Here is a 22,234-nt window from a genome sequence, read left to right as displayed (position 1 = left end):
ATGGAAGTGTCAGGGCGTCGTGACGGCGTGGCAGTGAAGGGAAACCCGATACATGAGACGCTGATTTTGTTATCGGGATAACGGTCATACAGGGTGAACGGACTCCCAATGGCTTCACGGTTGTATAGTGGGTATATATTACGGGATATGTTAAACAAATATTCTGGCAAGTCAGTATCTGAAATGAACCTCCACTGTTATTGGAGATTCAACCGGACAAAGAAATGTACAGAAACACAAAAATTAAGCATTCACGAGGTAATTACAATGATTTGCAGAATGTTGATTTTCTAATGAAAATAAACACTTTGTGAACATATTACATCATCAATCTTGCCCAAACACTATTGCTGTTAGTATTGGTAAGCTGTTACAACATACTTTCTTAAATCCCTCCTAATTTTAAACGGATACACCAGTTGGGTAATTGTCCCTCTTCCAAGATGTCTGGCCAGTATGGAAGAGTAGGCCAAATATCCTCCAGAGGCATCTGTGAGCAATAATCTTCAGTTGCACCTTTACCTTACTATTTGCTTTCACAGCATAAATCCGTAATCCACAGGGTGCAAAAACATGAGCTTCACGCAGTTATTGTTGGTGTGTAGTTTTACTTTTAACTCTTGCAACATGGCTTGGGGGGGGGGGACAGTTGATTGAAAACAAATTGTATCTAGCACAAGTTATCAACTAAACAGCTCACCTATCCATGTTGAGTATCATATGGTAGGTATATACCGCCACCTTTTAATTGCAGATGGAATTCAAGTAAACTAAAGAACAAAGAAAGTGTTTACATCTTTTTTTATTATTACTACAAGTATAACACACTTTAGTTGAGTTGCATAAATACAAGCGCACAGGTGAGAAGCATTCAACTTTTATGGTTAAAATACATTTTACAGTACAAAATGTGAGAGCATCAGTCACAATTATTCAAGATTTATTAAAACTGGAATTCATGGAAGACTGAAAAATATACCTGTAAGCACACAGTATTTGAATTCAAGAATACTAATGAATTAAAAAAATACTGCATCAACATTCCAAAAATAATCACAAAAACATAACGGGTGTGCTGTGGCATTGAACAAAAAAACAGCTGAAAAATAAATCATCATTGTCATTAAAACCATTTATTCGAAAACTAAATTTACTATTTAAAGCAGTGACTGCTAATGTTTAAAATAAGGAGACTAACCTACTGCCTATGTTGTAACAGTAATAATGACAACAATGAGGATTCTACGGCCGAACCAAAAATTGTACATCCTCGAAGTTTATTTAAAATACTTTTTGTTACGGCTCTGTATTTTGTAAATGTGTTTAATCTGCCAAAAAATACATTTAGCAATACTGTATGTGACAGTACATTTATTGAGGAACTAAAGAACACAATACAGCATAGCAAATGAAATGTAAAGTGCACATTAAAACTAAACATTTTATATTGTACTGTCTAGAAGTTTGGTGTAAAACTCCTTTTTTCCATATTTCAGTTCAACATAGATCACAAGTTTGAATAGCAATGAATACACGTTTTAGCGGCCCTGCATATGCGTACAAAGAGTTATCATAAGCAATTTTCGACAAACCTAAATGTTTATTGATAAAAAAAAATGCAGGCCACGACTGGTTGCTCCAATTATTTAAAAGGTGCGTGGATCCCAAATCGTATATTCGAGGTCCAGACGTTGGTATTTTTAAGGCCTCGTCCGTCTGTTGAAAAAGTCACATATTACAGTCAGATTTTTTCCCCCATTCAAGCACAAATGCAAAACAAAACGTTTTGCAATGCAACTAGTGATACATACTTCGGATGAGCATGGTGTTGAATGCCTGGTCCAGCAGTGGAGCCAGCTTTCATCTCGACTGCAATAGCACACTGCAGAGAAAGAGAAATGAATTTAAATAACGAGTGTCATCATGACATGCTTGATTGCAACCTTAAATGTATTTCTAGTAACAAAGCTTCAAACTCACGTCACATCCTGGGACAGCCAAGTTATTTGTTTACAAAATAAGAGCAATTTGTTTTCTGGATTTGTTATTATTTCAAGACTCAAAATGAGAAACGACAACACTTTTGTCCTCACTCTTGTCTCCACGTCGGTCCACTCAGAGTCAGGTGTATCTGATCTCTGCACAGGCGCACGCTGGTCTGACTTGCGCTTCCTACAGAGGTCAAAATCGGTGCAGCATTGCACATCATGAGAAAACGTAGAAGAAATATACCAACATTCTCACGAACATATGTAAATGCAGGCAATGTAAAAATCCACAAAAAATAAAACTTGTAAAAACAGTGTACAGTACCTGGATGAGGGCGACTCCTGCTTTAGGGTCTCAATGTCTGTGAACTGTACGGACTGACCACCGCCTCGTGTCTTGTAAACTTGGCCCTGCAGACAAAAAACGTACTAAGAGTTTCAGACATGCATTCCTGTTATGAGAATATAAAGTAGACAAAAGACATGCTCGCTGAGTCTAGAATGCCTTTTTCAAGTCCTTTGGCCAATTCTTTTCTGAAATAATTTTAGGCGGAATCTATACCAGATTAACCCAAAGCATGACCCATTCAGCAAATGTTTCCATGCAAAAGTAAACTGTTTTTAGAACTAAATTCAAAAGGAGAATGCATCAAACACTTTCTACAAATAATAAAAAACACCCAAGATTAACCAATGAAGACTTCCTTTTGATTTAAAGCTTTCGAGACTGCAGAGATTCATATTCTTGGTTCTTTCGGTAAAGTCACGTAGAAGGGAAACAATAAACGTCGTGAGAATTTTATTGTTTTATATTTTTATTATTTTATTGTTTCCCTTCTATGTGACTTTACCGAAAGAACCAAGAATATGAAGACTTCCTTATTCACTTCACCTTGATGAGGCGAGTTTCAATTTCTCCATCCGAGGCGAGCTCCTGATGTGTGAGCATGTACTTGTCCGCCTTGGAAAGGGCACGCTCTGTCGGCATGAGCACCGTGACGGCATTGGTAACCGACGGCTGCATCACCGTACCCGTATCCACACTCGTCGCTGGCTTGTGGTCGATCCAGCGTTCCGGCCCAGCTGAATGCGACCTCCTGTGCCTCAGTGGCACTGGGGGTGCCGTCTAAAGTAGTGCAAACATACAGAGCTAATGATATCAGTGCACACAGCAATATATACGCTACAAAGAAATTAAGTTTTGTATTTCCTCACTTGTGTAATTGAGATGTTTCTAGCTTGCCTGCTGTCCTTCACTATCCTTACTCACTTGCCTCTCTTGTTCCTCACTGCTTGATAAGCATTCTTCTGCAGCCTCATTTTTCCTTGTGGTCCTTCTCAAACACCTGTCCATGTGGGTGGGAGTGGCCGCCATCTTTCCTGCCTGCCTGCCTTGTTGGTGCTTTAGCAAACCCATCCACGCCTCACCAGGCCCCAGCCTCCCTTCCCACTCGTTCACGGAGGATGCGACAGAAATGTTGTCGTGGGAGTTGGAACGGCGGCTGGTTAAGGCATTGCGTGGCAAGGCCACGGGCCCTCTCTGCGGTCCCGTGCAGACGTGGACAGATGTTGGCTATTCCACAAGCACGCAAAGCGATGAAAACACCCACAATCCTCTCAGTAAACACATGTTAAACAATGTGAAATAACACGTGAATCAGCTGTGAACCTGTCAGCCTAAATTATAACTCGGATTTGTCTACCCAAAACTCATAGCATCTACACAAACATTTCCTCGTGTTGCAGTACAACTCCTATCGAATGCATAACTGTTGTGCAGTACGAATGTTAACTTCAGAAAAGTAATTACCGGTGCAGGTGAAGGGGAGGCGGAACGCTTTTTACGAGGGGGTGGCACTCTCTCTCGCTCGCGTGGCGTCCGCTCCGGCACTTTTGTCTCTGTCACGATGGCCTTCAGCTGCTTCAGCTTTTCGTCCTTCACCCACAGCTTGTTCTGCATCTCCATCTGCTTGGCTGCCACACGCCGATCCTAGCCCAGCATATGGCAAATATGGCAATGTAATACGACTATGTAACTAGTTGTTAACGACTTTGCTGAAAATATAACACTGTGCCTCGAGGCAGTGTCCAAGCCAACAGTGGGATCCAATACAGTGAGGGAAAAAAGTATTTGATCCCCTGCTGATTTTTTTACGTTTGCCCACTGACAAAGAAATGATCAGTCTATAATTTTAATGGTATGTTTATTTGAACAGTGAGAGACAGAATAACAAAAAAATCCAGAAAAACGCATGTCAAGAATGTTATAAATTGATTTGCATTTTAATGAGGGAAATAAGTATTTGACCCCTCTGCAAAACATGACTTAGTACTTGGTGGCAAAACCCTTGTTGGCAATCACAGAGGTCAGACGTTATTTGTAGTTGGCTACCAGGTTTGAACACATCTCAGGAGGGATTTTGTCCCACTCCTCTTTGCAGATCTTCTCCAAGTCATTAAGGTTTCGAGGCTGACGATTGGCAACTCGAACCTTCAGCTCCCTCCACAGATTTTCTATGGGATTAAGGTCTGGAGACTGGCGAGGCCACTCCAGGACCTTAATGTGCTTCTTCTTGAGCCACTCCTTTGTTGCCTTGGCCGTGTGTTTTGGGTCATTGTCATGCTGGAATACCCATCCACGACCCATTTTCAATGCCCTGGCTGAGGGAAGGAGGTTCTCACCCAAGATTTGACGGTACATGGCCCCGTCCATCGTCCCTATGATGCGGTGAAGTTGTCCTGTCCCCTTAGCAGAAAAACACCCCCAAAGCATAATGTTTACACCTCCATGTTTAACGGTGGGGATGGTGTTCTTGGGGTCATAGGCAGCATTCCTCCTCCTCCAAACACTGCGAGTTGAGTTGATGCCAGAGAGCTCCATTTTGGTCTCATCTGACCACAACACTTTCACCCAGTTGTCCTCTGAATCATTCAGATGTTCATTGGCAAACTTCAGACGGGCATGTATACGTGCTTTCTTGAGCAGGGGGACCTTGCGGGCGCTGCCGAGGGAGATTGACAGTTCTTTTGTGTTTCTTCCATTTGTGAATAATCGCACAACCTGTTATCAACTTCTTACCAAGCTGCTTGGCAATGGTCTTGTAGCCCATTCCAGCCTTGTGTAGGTCTACAATCTTGTCCCTGACATCCTTGGAGAGCTCTTTGGTCTTGGCCATGGTGGAGAGTTTGGAATCTGAATGATTGGTTGCTTCTGTGGACAGGTGTCTTTTATACAGGTAACAAGCTGAGATTAGGAGCACTCCCTTTAAGAGTGTGCTCCTAATCTCAGCTCGTTACCTGTATAAAAGACACCTGGGAGCCAGAAATCTTTCTGATTGAGAGGGGGTCAAATACTTATTTCCCTCATTTAAATGCAAATCAATTTATAACATTTTTGACATGCGTTTTTCTGGATTTTGTTGTTATTCTGTCTCTCACTGTTCAAATAAACATACCATTAAAATTATAGACTGATCATTTCTTTGTCAGTGGGCAAACGTACAAGATCAGCAGGGGATCAGATACTTTTTTCCCTCACTGTAAGGGGTTTAAGTCAATGGGCAACCGAGATGTTGCCATGGAGCCCACAGTCTCTGGGACGCTCTTCCACGAGATCTCAGGATCTCTGACATTTTCCCACACGTCTCAAAACGTATCAAATACTTATTTCCCTCATTAAAATGCAAATCAATTTATAACATTTTTGACATGCGTTTTATGGATTTGTCTCTCACTGTTCAAATAAACCTACCATTAAAATTATAACTTATCATTTCTTTGTCAGTGGGCAAACGTACAAAATCAGCTGGGGATCAAATACTTTTTTCCCTCACTGTAAGTGTTAGAAATGACTGTGAAGCTGAAATTACTTACATTATTTTACTAAAAAGTACACATATTAAGTTGCGGAGATTGAGCCATTGTTTTACCAGCCCAAAGGCACCAATATAATTGTGAAATTTTATAGTACACTTCCTGATTACCATTGTTATTGGATGTAACTCATAATCTGCAGCTTATTTCTCGTAATTTACTGAATTTTACATATATAAATGTAGACATTTTCTCCTGGTTCTGAGTAAGGTATATTTTTTGGGAGGATATATTTTTTTGTATAAAACAGAGTTGCTGGATATGGATAACGCCTGCTATTGATTTCCCAAACTACTTTTCATCGAAAAAACAGCACTTATCTCAACATAAAAAAGTGAATTTGATAAGACATGTGGGGAACACTCACACATTCACGTTCCCACTTGTTCTTTGTCTCACTGACAACACCGTGCATTCGCATCTCCATGCGCTGTTTGTCACCGAGCTGCCGTTGTAGCTCATTGCGCTTCTCCTCCACTTGTTGCTGCAGAAGCCGTTTGTCATCCTCGTGAATGTTGTTGGTTTTCTGCAGTACGTCGACCTGCAAACGTGCATACAGCACAATTATAGAAAACACTTTTGAGAGGCTACACTGTGCAGAATGTAAGTTAGCTTTTTTTTCACAAATTCAGAACACTTAAGCATTGTCTAAAGTGGGGGTGGGGAGCATTTTCCTTGTAGATTGCAAAATAGGATTTTAAATACCATTTGTAGGCTGCAAATTAATCACACGCATCAGTCACCTCTGTGACTACAAGAGGCTGTTACAGTGACAGAGGTGGTTAAGTATGATAACATTTCATAGTGTTGCTAGTTATAAAATATTCCCCTCTAGTAGCCAATTAGTGTGGCTCTGATGCTTGCAGTGACAGATCTATCATATCATGTGCAAGTCCAAGGCCTCAATTGGCCATGGGCTATGTGAAATGAAGTCCTGAGGGAAATTTGGCTTGAGAGCTGTATGTTCGCCACCTCTAGTCAAAAAGTCAACAAAAAAAACGAATCAGAAATGTCATTGCGAGTTCTACACATACCTTGTACTCGAGCGTCTTGGCCTTCTTCTCCATGCGCTCTAATTCTGCACGCTGCGCTGCTAGCTGCCGGTCCTTTTCTGCCAACTTGTCCTGCTGCGTCTGGATCCAGTTCTCACGCCCCATCACATTACTGTCCAGCTCCTGCAGGCCTGCTCGCAAGATACCCTCTACTCGCCAACAGAGGAATAGCAGAGAAAGCAAAAACCCATAATTCTTTCAAACAATTCCATCACGTGGCAGAGTGGTAGCAACAACAATAAGATAGCTAAATAAAATAAACTATGTTAATTTCACCAAGTACGGTCTACTGAGCTATATAGCTCTTTTTCAGAAGTGACCTGGCCACTAATGATAGCTCAATGAAGTGGATTATCATGTGGACATGTATAGCAGCCAAATAATCTAAATGCATGTTTCTAAATTTGTTGACAGTCAACAATTGAATTATCACTTTTACCCGACATAATGAAATGTGCTGCGCATTAAGATCTGATAGTGGATGCCGTGCATACATGTGTGTGCCTGTTGGCAGCACTTACGAGCCCGTGCCAACTCGTCCCGCATGTTCTGCCTCTGGCGAATACACATCTCCAGGTGGCTGACAAGCACCGAAAGCGTCTGTCCATCACTCGCGTCCATCAGCTCCAACGACGGGAATGGCGGGAAGTTTTGCAGTGACAGAATTTGCGTCTCTGCTACAACACCAAAAATAAGGTCATCAATATTACAGTTGGGGAAAAGTGATAGTTATTATGCAGGCAACAACAGGATTACAAATTAATGCAAAATGAACAAAAAATGGCAAACTATACTGCCAGCTATTCACTCTGTTTTACTGCATACGTTTTCACAATTGTGCTGTGCAGGTCTATGGTGTTTTCAGGTTGTAGCACATGTTCAACGTCTTACTCTACGTAACGGCAACTTTTATACGTGCTGCAGTGTTGAAACTCCCAGAACGTCGAGCGCAACAGTTGGGCATCATGCAGAGCTCACGGTACAACTTGAAAACATCGTAGAGCTATGCACCCATATTCATTGCCCAATGGGCGCTATTACTGTGTTGTCAATTTGCTTAAATTCGATTTTGTTAAGAGCTGCATCGGGATGTGTCCATGCACCTGAGTCCCCTGAACTGGAGAAAGTAGGCCCTCCACGTTCCTCCAGCCTGCGAGTCAGCTCCATGCGTAGCTCATGGTAGCGGTTTCGCCGTCCCGGTGTGAGTCCGAATATGGGTTTGTCGGCTGGCCGCGCCACTTCAACCTCCTGGGTCATCTCCGCAAATCGCATCACGTGCTGCAGGAATTTTTCAAATGCATCAACACTTATCAGAGATCTTAATAGCCTGGTGATCTGCAATAATGTACAGCGTTATGGGATGCTATTAGCATGATTAACACGATATAAAATGAAAGTATTATTATAATAAACAAAATATTTAGTCATGTATTTGTCATCAGCTGCAAAGCCATTATTAATGCTTATCACACCAATTTCACGGGCATCCTTCAAAAGTACAAGGCTCCATTCCTACAATCAGACAAAAAGTCAGTTGTCTCACTAGTTCAAGATATATATGAATGGAAGTCAATGTCGCCAAAAGACTCGGATAGGGGATATGGCATACAATTAAAATATTGATGTTGCTTGCATGTAATAACACACAAGCTAAATGTAGATTGGCCTCCTACCAGTGTCTCTTCATGGTCATCTGCCTTGGGGTTCACGCACACAATCATCCGCACTTTTCCTTCTCCATCAAAGTAGTTCTTGAACAGGAGCGTCAGCTTGGAGTCTCGATATGGCACCATCTGTTAAGGAAGCATAATGCATTTAGAATTAAATCAATAGTTTTTAAAATACTTATATTTCAACACAGTACTATATAAGACATTTAACTCCCTACACATTTAAATAAATCACCAATGAAATAGCATGAATAACATTTTGCTACCATACCTTGTTTGTTCCAAGCATCTGGTTTTCTCGTAATACTTCTATGCACGTCCTCAGTGTCATCAAAGACTGATTGATGTTTCCTATACATGGGGAAAAAAGCAATTTGAGCAAACAAGAATATTATACATTATTTCACTTGGTGCTTTACAATGGTTATGCCACTCTTCATACTGGCTGAGATCCAGGAATTAATATTTACTATATGAAGGTGCCTTATTGACTGTCAACATTGACCAACAACACTCAACCTTAAATATCCCAAATATGCCTTAGATGGTGCTCTGAGAGCTATTGCCATTTTGTGTTGTATATATGCATCTTAATCGATGTGGCTGCTCATGTCCACACTAATTTATTACTAAATAATATAAATATGAAATGAATATTGAATAAAACAATGGAGCAGTTATTTTTGCCAGATGTGACTTCACAATTTCCTACTTGCTCTTGACTTTCTCGTGACAGATACAGAAATGTTAATGCACAGTATATTTTGTTTTAAATGGTGTTTCCTTGAAAAAGAAAGATGGGCGAGTGAGAATAATTACCAGCCTCCCGGAGACGATTGCCTTCAGCCTTCGTCCTGTTTGTGCGCTCACTGCCAGCCAAGTCCACAAGGGCCAGCTGGCTCACTGTGATCTGCTCCCTGTCCTGTGCAATAATATTTTATTGTCATTACAGGGATAACAAAAACACAGCCCAAAAAATGTACAGCTCCCATTTTGTGTGTACATATACGTAGAATGTGTAGGTTCATTAATGAGAAAACAAACCAGTTATGGTAAAGTGCACATTGATAGAATTCCTTACAGATATTTTAAGTCATTTTGCCCGAATGAAGCATCAAAGTTATGTCAGACAGCCTGGGACACAGTCTACATATTTACAGTAGTTTCAATTTCTGGGTCCCATCTTACTTCAAATAAATTAATTGCAAACCCTTTCAAATGCGGACCACATTGGGAATCTCCTCGATCTCCATGGGCTGAGCATCAAGAGGAAAATTTTGGAACAGGATATCACTTTAACAGAAAAAAGTGGGTGTGGCAGCCTGTTTGTTGTAAACGACCCACTGCATTGTACAGTGTGCCCATGGTACCAATGCACCGGTAAAAACTACACCCATGCAGTCGGTTGCACGCCCCTCCTGTATAAAGTAGAAGAAGTACAATCTGTGCGAGCCGGTACGATCCGTTGCGAGGAGGTTACCTGGAGTATCGTCTCGCCGTCCGAGTCAAGTGGCGCCTGCACGAGCTTGACGATGAACACGCTGTGGGAGCGACTCGATTCACGGTTTAGCGTAGTGTTTGCCACCCGCCGTCTCTTCTGACCTGAGGACAGAAACGTGTCAGTCACATCGGCAGGTAAATGGTAGCAATTACAGCAGCTTAGGAATCACTTGGCGCTTGGAACCGCCTACAGCACAGATAACAGGATGTATTGCAAAATGTGGTATAGCGTCTACTTTTGCCCGTTCTTGATAAAAGACCCAAAAATGAAATAAATCATAGGATAGTCAACAAATAAAAGAATCCAATTGTTGAAGTGAAAACGTGCCAACTGTACCTCTCCAAAACATCTCAAATGCCTCTTCTGTGGACTTCACCTCCACCTCTGTGCAGCCAACCACGTACATGTTATGGTTCGAGTCCTCTCGCAACATTTTTGACTGTGGTGGTCTAAGGGAAGATCATTGCAATCAGTTCATAAGTGCTCGCTCATAGGGCTATATCATACTGTGCATTACTCTTTGGTTCTATTCGGTAAAGTCACATAGGTAAAAAATAAAACAACAAAAAATCACGACGTTTCGGCCACAACACAAGCGGCCTTCATCAGGTGAAGGGATCAGGCTGTCTCGAGGACAGCGCTGGAGTGGAACACAGCCACGCTCAGACCGCGACCTTTAAGCTGTGTGTGAGGAAACAAGGTGCCTTGACAAAGGAATTAGCATAAAAAATTAGCAATCAAATGATAATTTTTTTATGCTAATTCCTTTGTCAAGGCACCTTGTTTCCTCACACACAGCTTAAAGGTCGCGGTCTGAGCATGGCTGTGTTCCACTCCAGCGCTGTCCTCGAGACAGCCTGATCCCTTCACCTGATGAAGGCCGCTTGTGTTGTGGCCGAAACGTCGTGATTTTTTGTTGTTTTATTTTTGACCTATGTGACTTTACCGAATAGAACCAAAGAGTATGGATCCTTGCAGTCACGAAAGCTTTAAATCTAGAATACTGTGCATTACACATCGTAAATGTATAATCGTAAACTAAAGATTACCAAGCGCAATTAATAGGTTAGATGAAGTTTTTAAAATGGTAATGAATATATGATGTACATTTTTTACATCAAAAATTGTCATTCATGATCAAATATTTTCAGAAAGCTCTTAAGTACTGCAGACTATAGCAGAAGGAACAGGCAAGCAATCAATGTGAAAAGCAGCAATACAGGATTTGAATGTTCATGCACCATGATGGCAATGAATGTTTGCTTTAAAAAACACAATTCGGGAATAAATGACATCTCGTGCGCGTGCAGCACGGCCAAGAGCAGAGAGCCACACGGCAGCTGAGGCATGTGGATCTGGCATGCCAAGGAGATTGCACTACTCTACAGAAAGGCTGTGCAAGACAAATGTGCATACAGCAGCCACTGGGCATTTGAGTAACAACCAAACTCTCGGAACATACATGAACTCTGGGTTCCGCGTCGTCCCACTTGTGGGAGTGGCACAAGTTGTCCACCTAACAGAGGGACATGTGACAGAGAGGTGAAAAGCAATGACCAGTGTGACCCACCCCAAGCAACAAGCGGCCATAGGATCCCAAAAGTTGTGTCCAACGAAACACCCGGGAGTGGAAGCATTACACTATTACACGCAGGTCAGAGAAATTATATAGCAGTAATTAGTTTTGTTGCGCGAAAATTTATATAACGTATATATTTCTAAATGTCAATATACAAGAAAACCCTGGAAACTGACTCATTAGGAAAAAGGAATTATTAAGCCTAAGTATACACCACGCATATCCAAGTGCTTACTTGGGTCGGATTGGATCCACAACTACATCTTCCAAAAGATCAAAAATGTAGTTGTTGTATATCTCAATATACGAGACAAAGACGCTGTAAGCACTGTCTTCGTCCACCCCCTCTGCCTTGCAGTGTTCCTCCACTGTGATGATCTCTGCAAACTCTGTGTCCACTTTTGACCTTTAAGAAAGACAAAACATTTCCCAGCTTAGGTTTTTTTTTAGTATTTTGTGTCTATTACACTACACATTTCTTTTAAAACTAACAAGGTCAAAATGTTATATTTTCCCAAAATGTATTCCGATTGTGCTATTGGCATCACATCATAAGTCTTCTTGGAACTGTCACAGAAGTGTGTCATCCCATAGAACGGCACGGTCCATGGAAGGAGTTCACAGATATGCTTCTGCAATCTCAAGTGATCTCTTATCCACACTAGGTTCTAGGTTGAGCACTTTCCCACCCACCCTGCTCCAGAGTAATGTTCGTCGCACGAAGATGAAATACATTTTTTAATTCTCAAAGATAAATTCATCAAAATTAAGTGTAGAACCAAATTCAATTCGTTTTTTTTTATAGTGCATTCATTGGTGAATGGGGTTGAGACATCAACTTGCTGCACTTGGGAATCTGGTTGTATCATGGACAGCTGCCTAGATTCAAAACCAGCACAAGCTCAGCACAGACCTCAACTTCACCCAGCATCAATGTAACAGCAATAAACAACGTGATTTAAAACAAATCCACAACTGCATTTTAATTGGAATACAGTGGAACTCATCTTATCCACAACTCTTGTTATCCATGCCCAGAATCTATCCATAGAAACCCCTATTTTCCATGTACAGATTGCTTCTATTACTCATGGCTAATTTGCAGACAACACAAGTCACCTTTAAGTAGAATAAATCACTAATATTGTCCCGTGTTTATCAGGGGCTGTCTTCGTGGATAAGAGATTCTTTGCATACACAGTAATACCGGTCTCCCAAATAGCTTTAGATAATAATTTCACTGTATAACACAAAACAATGTTTACTGCAAGTAAATCTACTGCCAAATGTTAGGCGTCACCTTGACGTGGTCGATTTTGGAGTGGCTGGAGGCAAGATATCTCGTTTTTGCCGTTCTAGAAGAGCGTCCACCTCTGACTGCACTTCCAAGCTATTTTTGTCATCCAGCTTGAACACCTACAAGGGGAAACAGCCCTTAATTAGGACCTCTGTCTTAAACAACAATTTAGCTTTCGATTTAAAGCTTTCGTGACTGCAAGGATTCATCTTCTTTGGTTCTTTCGGTAAAGTCACGTAGAATGAGAATAAAATAATAAAATAAGACAATCAAATTCTCACGACGTTTCGGCCACAACACAAGTAGCCTTCTTCAATTGAAGCTCTGTCGTCCCGACAGTTCTGTTCTTTCACCTGAAGAAGGCTACTTGTGTTGTGGCCGAAACGTCGTGAGAATTTTATTGTTTTATTTTATTTTATTATTTTATTCTCATTCTACGTGACTTTACCGAAAGAACCAAAGAAGAACAATTTAGCTACTTATAAAGATTTTAAGTGTATTATTCGCACCTCCAATTAGCACGGTTGGTTACATACGGTGCGAAAAAAGTTCAACATACATACATTAACTACGTATCGTTACACTACAAAGCATGCTTTGAAACAAGTCCCAATGTTCGACTATGTTAAAATAACTTCACGTTTACGTGGATACATAGCAAATATTAAAATAACTTCACCATCTTGGGTCGACGAACGCTAATAAGTACGAACAACCAGATAGTTTTTAGTCATTTCAGCAGGAAGGGTCCAATAAGCTGTTAGGCTCTATATTACGGACATGCTGAGACAGTATAGATGTTATACATTACATATCTTCGTTAAAATCATGTTTACATAGGTCGCTTTACAAACACTAAATATCGGGACGATTCTCATGTGTATACTAAACAATTATTCCAGAGGACTTTTCTGAAAAATAATAGCGCACCGCAAACTTACACACGTATAGCAAATTATTTTGAACATGTATTATAGTGAAACTAATAACTTAACTGCATTCAAATGTAATTATAGATTTTGGTTTAGCACACTTACAGAAATTCTGCTAGAGAAACAAAACTCTCTTCACGAAGACAAAAAGCTAAATAACACAAACTGGCACGAATGTTTTACTCACATATCGTTTAGCCTGAAACTTGGAAATGGTGTTGAACAACATGTCCAAGCTGCGTGGGAGCAAGCCTGGTTGTCCAGGAGCGCCGGTCATATTGAATGTCTTTCCACTGCCAGTAACTCCGTATGTGAACAGCAGACCTGAGAAACACAAAAGGTCCATACAAATGTATCGAGATGAGACATCATTCGCCAATGGCACTTCCATATCCCTCCCCCAAGGTAAAAAAAAAAATCTTTACATATAAAAGTTAAAAAGCAAAACATTTCAACAGACTTACCATTCTTCCCCTGAACCAGATCATCCACCAGTGTTTTCGCCACAATATCGAACAGCTCCTTCTGTGTTGTATTCACACCAAACACCCTCTTGAAGGAGTACTGGGTCTAAAAACAAAGTTAAATGACATTAAGTACCAATTGCTGCATAGCTCTATCTGGCTGACATTTTGTGAAGCAATGATAATTAAAGCCATCCCACCTCCTTGTACTCTCCGTTGCGGAATGCCCGGGCCCCCTCCGGTGGGTGCAGCTGTACCATGGTATCACTGATCACCTCCACACAGCATTCCTTATCATCCTCGCCCAGAGGTCGCACTCGGCAGTACACCTGATCAAGCCAGCAGGACAGAGATGTTTTTATTCATCCATAATAATGTCTGCGTAATATGCTACCATGAGGCTGGTTGTCACATATCATAAAATTACAATGTATACAAATTATGGCAATGTTGACCGTTACATGCATCCGTTTTTTCAAGCCACTGCTGAATGAGGACCTCCCCGCACAATTAGATAATGAAGGTTGTTTCACCGTACAGTGTCGGTTGGTATAGATGGAACATGTGGGGGCATTGCAGTTTCATAATGAATTGGTTGCACTTCATTACGATGCGCACAACATAACACGTTTTATGCTTGGCAATCGCCGATCCAGGCCCAACCCTGCTAAGCGCTTGAGATCTGACAAGATCAGGCATGTTCCTGGGGATTATCATTGGTGGTTTTGGTAATCGGTTAGTATTCTGATAATTATTACAGTGTGTAAACATATGAAATGGTACTTGCCCCAACGGGATCTCTGGGCTTTGAGTTTGAAGATTTTTTCATGCCTGGCCTCTTTGGCGTTTTAGGTCGTCTGCAATAAAAAGTAAACACAAACGTTGCGTATTCAGCTCTCATAATATGATGTTGGTGCAATTACTCAACTCCATATTAATTTCTCCTGCACATTGCTGGCATACAAGTCTACAGTTACACAACGGACTTTAGATATGCATTTTATTGCACAAGTATAACATGTTAGTAAGCTTGTATTTTTTATGTAAAACTTTACATTGGATTAAAACAAAAGAATATTTAAAAATTACTGGAGTCTCTTCTTTGTAAAGAGTTCACACTTACAGTAGAATTATGCGCATACATGTGTAATTGTGTTTCTATACAAGCGGTTTATACTCTAGTTTTGTTCTCTAGAAATTCTCAAAAGGAATGGATAAACTGCAACTGCATTTTTCCTGAAACCTTTACGTGGAATTTCACACCTGAATTCCATAAAAAGTTCGCACAGTGTTCTAGAGGACAGGTTTGTATTATTTTTCAGCTCAAGTTTTGTTGAATAAAAACTACAAGTATTGTAAAGTTATAAATAATGATATTATCTTTACACGTTTAAAGACAACAAATATCACCCTGTCTGTTACTTAAGACTGCTGTAAGTCAAAATACAACTGCTTTTTCAGGTGTTCCTTGCAAAATACTCCTGCGCAATTAGTTTTAAAATAACTGCATAGATAAAAAAATATGTTTCGCAATTTCTATAATATATTGCCTTCATTTTTGATATAGCTGTCTCGAACGTCAGCTATGAAAACCATTTCTCTTTTGGGGGATTTTGGAGACAGAAAATTCAACGTCATCAAAACAACAGCTGACTGAGATTCAATTATTTATTTTTATGCAGAAGCACATGGTACCTTTGTTAAAATGTACTCTTGCCTAATGATAAATTAATGTAATCTTTCGAATGGTATGTCGACAGCAGTTGGACATTTTCCAAATACTGTACTGTATTAGTGACACTTGGACTTTTAACACCAATACAAAATCGCCTGCTCTTGTGAATGCCCATGTACAAGGATCTTTAACATCCATTTCACAGCACATACAATAGTTTATAATGGAGATAATTCATAAGACACTTTGGTCGTAAGCTCTAGTCTGATTAATGAGATTGTTGCCACAAATGAGATAGAGGCTAGCGGTCAGCTATACACTGGTTGATCTTGCCACTTGCTGATAACAGTAAAGAGACACGTTATGGTTGATAATGACAATAGGACACGAGTCAGTAGCATGCCACGGCAGGAATGCCGCATACAAATTGATCACCACCTCACACACGTTAACAGCACCTCTTTATACGTTTCTCGTATTGCGACAACAAAAGCCGCAATTCATTTCACCGCTTGAAGACGCATATTGTTTCCCCTCCGATAAAACATTCGGCCGAATAATATAACTATATGTTTAAAAAAAAAATCCTCGCAGTCCCGTGACATCGGACCGGAGCCAAGTCGCGCAACACATTCGCCCGCGGCGGCCTTTGCCGCCGTCAGCTTTGTTCCTCCAAGGGGCACTTTCAGTCCAACTACAATCGCGGCGAAAGGAGCTCATTGTCGTGCCGATTGGCAAGGCGCACTCACAGGGGACGCGACATGGTCGGGGTGTTGTGTAGAAGAGCCGCCGTTGTTACCGCCGCCGCCGCCACCTCCGCTTCGTCTTGGCGCTCCGCGTTTCAAATGCCGCGACCGTTGCGCCGACGATTCGAATCGAACCAATCAGCGCTCGCAGGAAGTCAACTTCGGGGAATTGGGGGTTGTTTTTTTTTCCCGCTCGCGTAAAATGTATTTTATTTCTTCAATCGGCAAAATACGGTGTAGGTCGCGTACGATTTGCATTTTCTTGTTAACGACCCGTAGGCGTATTAAAATAAAATTGTAAAAACTCAAAAGATAATATTTGTTTTCGTATCCGGTCTTGTGGTTTTTCTTTGGTCATTGACGTCGGAAACCGGCGAAGGTTCAAAGGTCGACAGTGAACAGCCGTCACGTGCCCCTGGGCTTCATGCTGGGTCCATCTGTGCCGATTGCTGAGCAAAGAGTTCGTTTCACCAGCGATTAATAGCAGACGATTCACGAGCAGCAAGGCAAACACTTGGCCCGTTCAAATGTTAGGCGTAGCATACATACGCAGCCTGGTTGTATACTTAACGGCAATAGCTCGCCATAAACACAGCACAGTACTGCATTGGTAAAACATGAATTATGCATTGTCGTGGACAATTTAGTTTATTTTTTTTATTCAGTTTTTCAGTGTATTTATTTTGGTATAGCCCTGTGAGCCATTCGGCTCTTGAATCGGGTGCAACCACAACAAACAAAAAAAACTAAAACACGAACAAGAAAAACATCTTAAAGTGACTATGTGACTGTGCAAACAGAAAGTTAAGTCGGATAATGTGGGTTGTGGACAGTTCCATTAGCTCGGATGATTCGGGCGTTACACAGGACCCATACAGTTACGTGCATGTTTCATTCACGTGAAAATATATAGGGTAGTCAACTGCGAGACAGGTCTCTACTGCTTCATGGCGTGTCCAGTCATCGGGGTTTGACCATACCTCGAGTTGATCAATGTGGGTTGGAGGAAGAAAGTGGCAGGGCCAGTTCACCCACGTAAAAACAAATGAAAATAAAACATCTGGTGCAAAGTAAACGTGGGAATGTGTTTCAGACTCGTGTGTTACTACTCAAAAATAAACATTTAGATTTTTTTAAATATATTAAACAAATACAATGCCTCAGCCAGATGAGCTAATCATTCATATTCTAAAACCGTAAACAACACTGAGCGTTCTAAGACCTGCCCTGTCAACGGTATTGAATGGTATTGGACGAGAAATGTAGGATGTACTCTTGTATTTGCCCTTTACGAGGCATTGTTTGCTTATTATTGATACACAATTACCAAGCACGGATGAGGATTTCAAATAACGATTAAAACTCATGCAATCTTCACACATTTATTAGGGCTTTACAACACAGATACCCCGAGGTTGTCGTGTTACTAAATAATTAAATGTAACATTGAGTCATTCGTGGTTGTATTTCAAAACGCTGTGTTGAGCACGTTTTATGGGGATAAAACTACCAGACAAATACAATACGGTACCTCATTAACAGGTGACCCTTGTTCTTTAAAATACGAAATGAAGTGTGATGTAATGTTAACAAGCCGTGTTCAAATTAAATGCTAAATTATATGCTAATTCCTTTGTCAAGACGCTTTGTGTTTTTCTTCTCACACAGCTTAAAGGTCGTGATCTAAGCGTGGCTTCTCCCACTCCAGCGCTGTCCTCCAGACAGTCTCGTCCCTTCACCTGATGAAGGCCGCTTGTGTTGTGGCCGAAACGTCGTGATTTTTTGTTATTTTATTTTCACCTACGTGACTTTACCCAATAGAACCAAAGAGTATGGATCCTAGCAGTCACGAAAGCTTTAAATCTAGAACATTGCGCCTCCTTCCCTATTACCCGACACATTGGCTGCACGTTCTTCCAGGGGTGCATCTTAGCACCGTTTCATTGCAAACTCTTGAGCAGTTACAAAACCAGTGTCAAATGCACGAAGACCGGTGGCTGGAAATGACAGGTGAATAAGCACAACAGGGTAAGTGAGCAAGTTGTCTTTATTGAACATTCAGGAATGCACTCCTTCCATTATTTTGCATCTAGATTTGAACACGGCGTCAGCTGTATTAATCACAGCTCCTATCATACGTCTGTGGCTCTGAACACCTCATTGCATGGACTGTTCACGCAGCATTTACGTGAACGGTCCATGGAAATATTGCTTATTTTCAAGACCTCGGCACACTTGGCTTAATTGTCATTGAAGTAAATAAAACGATCAGTTCACCAGCAAAACAACTGTGTACCAATATATTTTAATTACCAACCTTGCTATGTTTGCTACCAAATCATTAATTGCTACATTTATCATTAACCATTTCAAGACTAATGAGTACACGGAGTGCACGGGCACTAATTCGTGGACGCGCATAAACCGAATGCTTTCTCCACAATTTCTTTGGGGCCGTCCATAAATGACGTCACGCACCTAGGGGGGGTCAGACATTTGTGACGAGGGGGGATTGAGAAATGTGACGTCACATCAAAATGCGCAACTTTAAATATAGACAACACCTTCTTTGGTTCTTTCGGTAAAGTCACGTAGAATGGGAATAAAATAATAAATTGATAAAATAAAATAACACAATAATATTCTCACGACGTTTCGGCCACAACACAAGCGGCCTTCATCAGGTGAAGGGGCGAGACTGTCTGGTAGGACAGCGCTGGAGTGAAAGAGCCACGCTCAGATCACGGCCTTTAAGCCTCAAATTTCAGCACTTAAAGGCCGTGATCTGAACGTGGCTCTTTCACTCCAGCGCTGTCCTACCAGTCTCGCCCCTTCACCTGATGAAGGCCGCTTGTGTTGTGGCCGAAACGTCGTGAGAATATTATTGTGTTATTTTATTTTATCAATTTATTATTTTATTCTCATTCTACGTGACTTTACCGAAAGAACCAAAGAAGATGAATCATTGCAGTCACGAAAGCTTTAAATCGAAATTTATAGACAACACGTTCTACTTAATTAAATAGACTTTTTAATGTTTTCTCCTACATCAGTGTAGCACCACATTAAATAAGCACAATGACAATAGTTCAAAGCGATTTGCAGCACGTTTTATTTTTTGGGGGAGGGGGAGAGCTTTGTGACGTCATATGAGGGGGGGTCTGACTTTTTGTGACATGACGAGGGGTGGGGGGGGTCAAAAATCGTCCAAAATCGCGTGACGTCATTTATGGACGGCCCCTTTGTACATTCGACGGTTGTAGAGCATTGTAAGCCGTTTCATTAACATGTTGATCCCTTAGGTCACTCCACTGCTGGATAAGGGCCTTCTCACGTCTTGTGAGTCGCCGGGGTAATGCGATCTTGATTCACGTTGGTCAGTGCAGGTAGGAGGCGGGGGTCGCATAAAAGTACCGTACAATTCTTTATTTAGCTACACTGCCTTCTGCTACGCACACACGAGACAACGCAGCCTATAATCTTGTTGAGATGAGTCGTATTCCGGGTGAATTGGCCATAGGCATACGCACTTTATGTATTGCAGATTAAAACAGTACAAAATTATCTTAATATTCCAGAAAATATGTCGTGAAATATATTTGCTTTGGGCCAGTTAGCCTTTATTGGCATCTTTAACTGAAGATAATAATCATTATTTCAGCAAGACAAGTTTAAACCGAGCAATCATCAAAACATAACTTTCGCTGCAACAATGTATTGCGCGCACACACACACACTCTCTCAAGAACCGTGCCGTATTGTCGTCACGTCCTGCACACATTTTTCACAGCCGATTAATCATGTGGAGGAGTGGAACCGCCTCCTCATCCCCTTGTCCACCCCGCCTCCACCCAACCTCGCCACGCATCAGCGTCAACAGGCGACCCGACAAGCCACTTCACTCAAACCACTGCGAAGCGCCCACGTCTGAGCAAAAAAAAAATTCTACAATTCAAAACCATGGACCCACCGCTCCCCTGTTCTAATCTTTCTGCGAAGCTTGGAGAAATTCCTCTGAGTAACTTGAGTAACCTCACTCCTATAGGCATCAACAGATTATGTATGTATCCTTGGTTGCTGTACATCCCAGCCTCGAACATTGATTTGGCAGGTTCGTTTGGATCTTTGTTTTGAGACTTTGTATGCAGATCCAAATGCGGGGTTTGAAATATCAAGCAACTCATTTGGATGTGGTCAAGTCATCGCATTGCTTATCCAACAGCAGCATACCTTGTGACCAGTGATGCTCTTAATAGAAGAGTTCAGTTAAGTAGATGCTAAATAAAGAGCCAACACAGTGGAAGATCTCGATTAACTTAATCTAAGGCAATGAGTTTATGATTTTACAGAAAGTTCTTGAGATGAAGATTGTGCTACAACATATAAAGACGAGTTGCTCGGTTTCAGCTACCCTTTTAAGGGCAACTGCAGGGTTGAAGACGTTTTAATATGAATACCATATTGCGCTTCGAGTTGCACAATCCCTCCCAGCAAATCAAACTCGCAGAGGCAGAAGCGAGCGGCTCTCAACTACAGATGTGCAGGGAGACAAAAGCAAGGGTGGATATCCCACTGTTACATCGCAGCTGGCGGCTTCTTGCTGTTCTTGCAGTGACTGCAGCGCTCGCTTTAGATTGCCGATCACACATTTATTGATGCGTTTGCAAATGCACAAGCACAAAATGAAACATCAACAAATTCGTCAATAACACGGCCCGCAAAGGAAATGTATATATAATCGGCAATATGTCAGGCAATGACCCTCCTTGAGATGTAATTATGTTGCCAAAATACAAATATTTTATTGTTCAGTCTACATTGTGTATGGTATTGCTTTTTGAACGTTCCTATAATTATTTAAAGTGCTCTTGTCCATAACATCTGGGCAAGATGTTATGGTAATGCAATGGCGTTTGTTTACCAAGCTAGCTGATGAGACCCAGATGATCTAAACAAATGAAGAGTTTTCTTGATTCATATTGCAACTTATTAATAGTGGTGAGGAAAACCAACAAGCTGATGTTAATATGGCTTTTTTTTTCTATTTTATCGATACAGAACAAAGTTCTGCAAATATTCGACCGAGGTTGGAATTCTCCCGGTTCAAACTTCACTGTACTTGGAAGCAATTCAATGTAAAGCAGTCAGGTTGATGAACTCAATAATACACTCCTGTCACTCGGTTACCAGCAGTCAGCCGCTTCCTTATCACTCTTCTATTGCTTCTATCATAGCTACTGTTTTCATAAACTTAACTCATTGACCCTCCAATGTTTAGGACTAGGGACAACCACTGACTTTTGTCTCATCCATACTGCGTTCAAGTCCTCTACTGCAGATCACACTGTTTCTTCCCTCGCATTGTTCGACTTGGGAATTCCCTTTATTACAGCTTTGGTGTTCTTTTGTTGCTGGCCGCTTGGCGTTTTTGGGAATTCAATCTCCCATGATTTTCTC

General features: G+C 41.2%; 1 protein-coding gene across 5 annotated transcripts; it reads right to left on the bottom strand.

Moving 5' to 3' along the window:
• Positions 1-786: 786 nt before the first annotated feature.
• Positions 787-16,927, bottom strand: KIF23 (kinesin family member 23). Of its 5 annotated transcripts, none has more exons than XM_032949137.2 (24): positions 16,781-16,927; positions 15,144-15,213; positions 14,557-14,685; positions 14,357-14,462; positions 14,080-14,216; positions 12,964-13,079; positions 11,899-12,069; positions 11,547-11,600; positions 10,421-10,533; positions 10,064-10,185; positions 9,403-9,505; positions 8,855-8,934; positions 8,587-8,706; positions 8,017-8,191; positions 7,435-7,590; positions 6,896-7,062; positions 6,229-6,402; positions 3,799-3,978; positions 3,259-3,561; positions 2,881-3,114; positions 2,314-2,399; positions 2,094-2,172; positions 1,812-1,882; positions 787-1,716 (listed from the first exon to the last, which is right to left on the bottom strand). In XM_032949137.2, the coding sequence occupies exons 1-24, from the start codon at positions 16,792-16,794 to the stop codon at positions 1,701-1,703; spliced, it is 2,976 nt and encodes a 991-aa protein (XP_032805028.1). In that variant the 5' UTR covers positions 16,795-16,927; the 3' UTR covers positions 787-1,700. The 5 variants fall into 5 exon arrangements, with proteins under 5 accessions (XP_032805028.1, XP_075923139.1, XP_032805038.1 ...); XM_076067024.1 differs by having other exon boundaries at positions 3,259-3,528; XM_032949147.2 differs by lacking the exon at positions 11,547-11,600 and having other exon boundaries at positions 16,781-16,926.
• Positions 16,928-22,234: the final 5,307 nt, after the last annotated feature.

The sequence above is a fragment of the Petromyzon marinus genome, chromosome 1 (assembly GCF_048934315.1).
Source record: "Petromyzon marinus isolate PM22_M1 ecotype Great Lakes invasive population chromosome 1, UKy_Petmar_22M1.pri1.0, whole genome shotgun sequence".
NCBI lineage: Eukaryota > Metazoa > Chordata > Hyperoartia > Petromyzontiformes > Petromyzontidae > Petromyzon > Petromyzon marinus.
The sequence above is the reverse complement of the archived record's forward strand: the minus strand, read 5'-3'. Positions and strand labels throughout refer to the sequence as shown.

Excerpts from the sequence above, each read along its gene's own strand:
- KIF23 (XM_032949137.2), bottom strand. Across the intron at positions 10,186-10,420 it reads ATTTGAGATGTTTTGGAGAG|GTCAGAAGAGACGGCGGGTG; the intron begins GTACAGTTGGCA and ends TTCTGTCCTCAG. Across the intron at positions 8,935-9,402 it reads CAATCGTCTCCGGGAGGCTG|GAAACATCAATCAGTCTTTG; the intron begins GTAATTATTCTC and ends CCCCATGTATAG.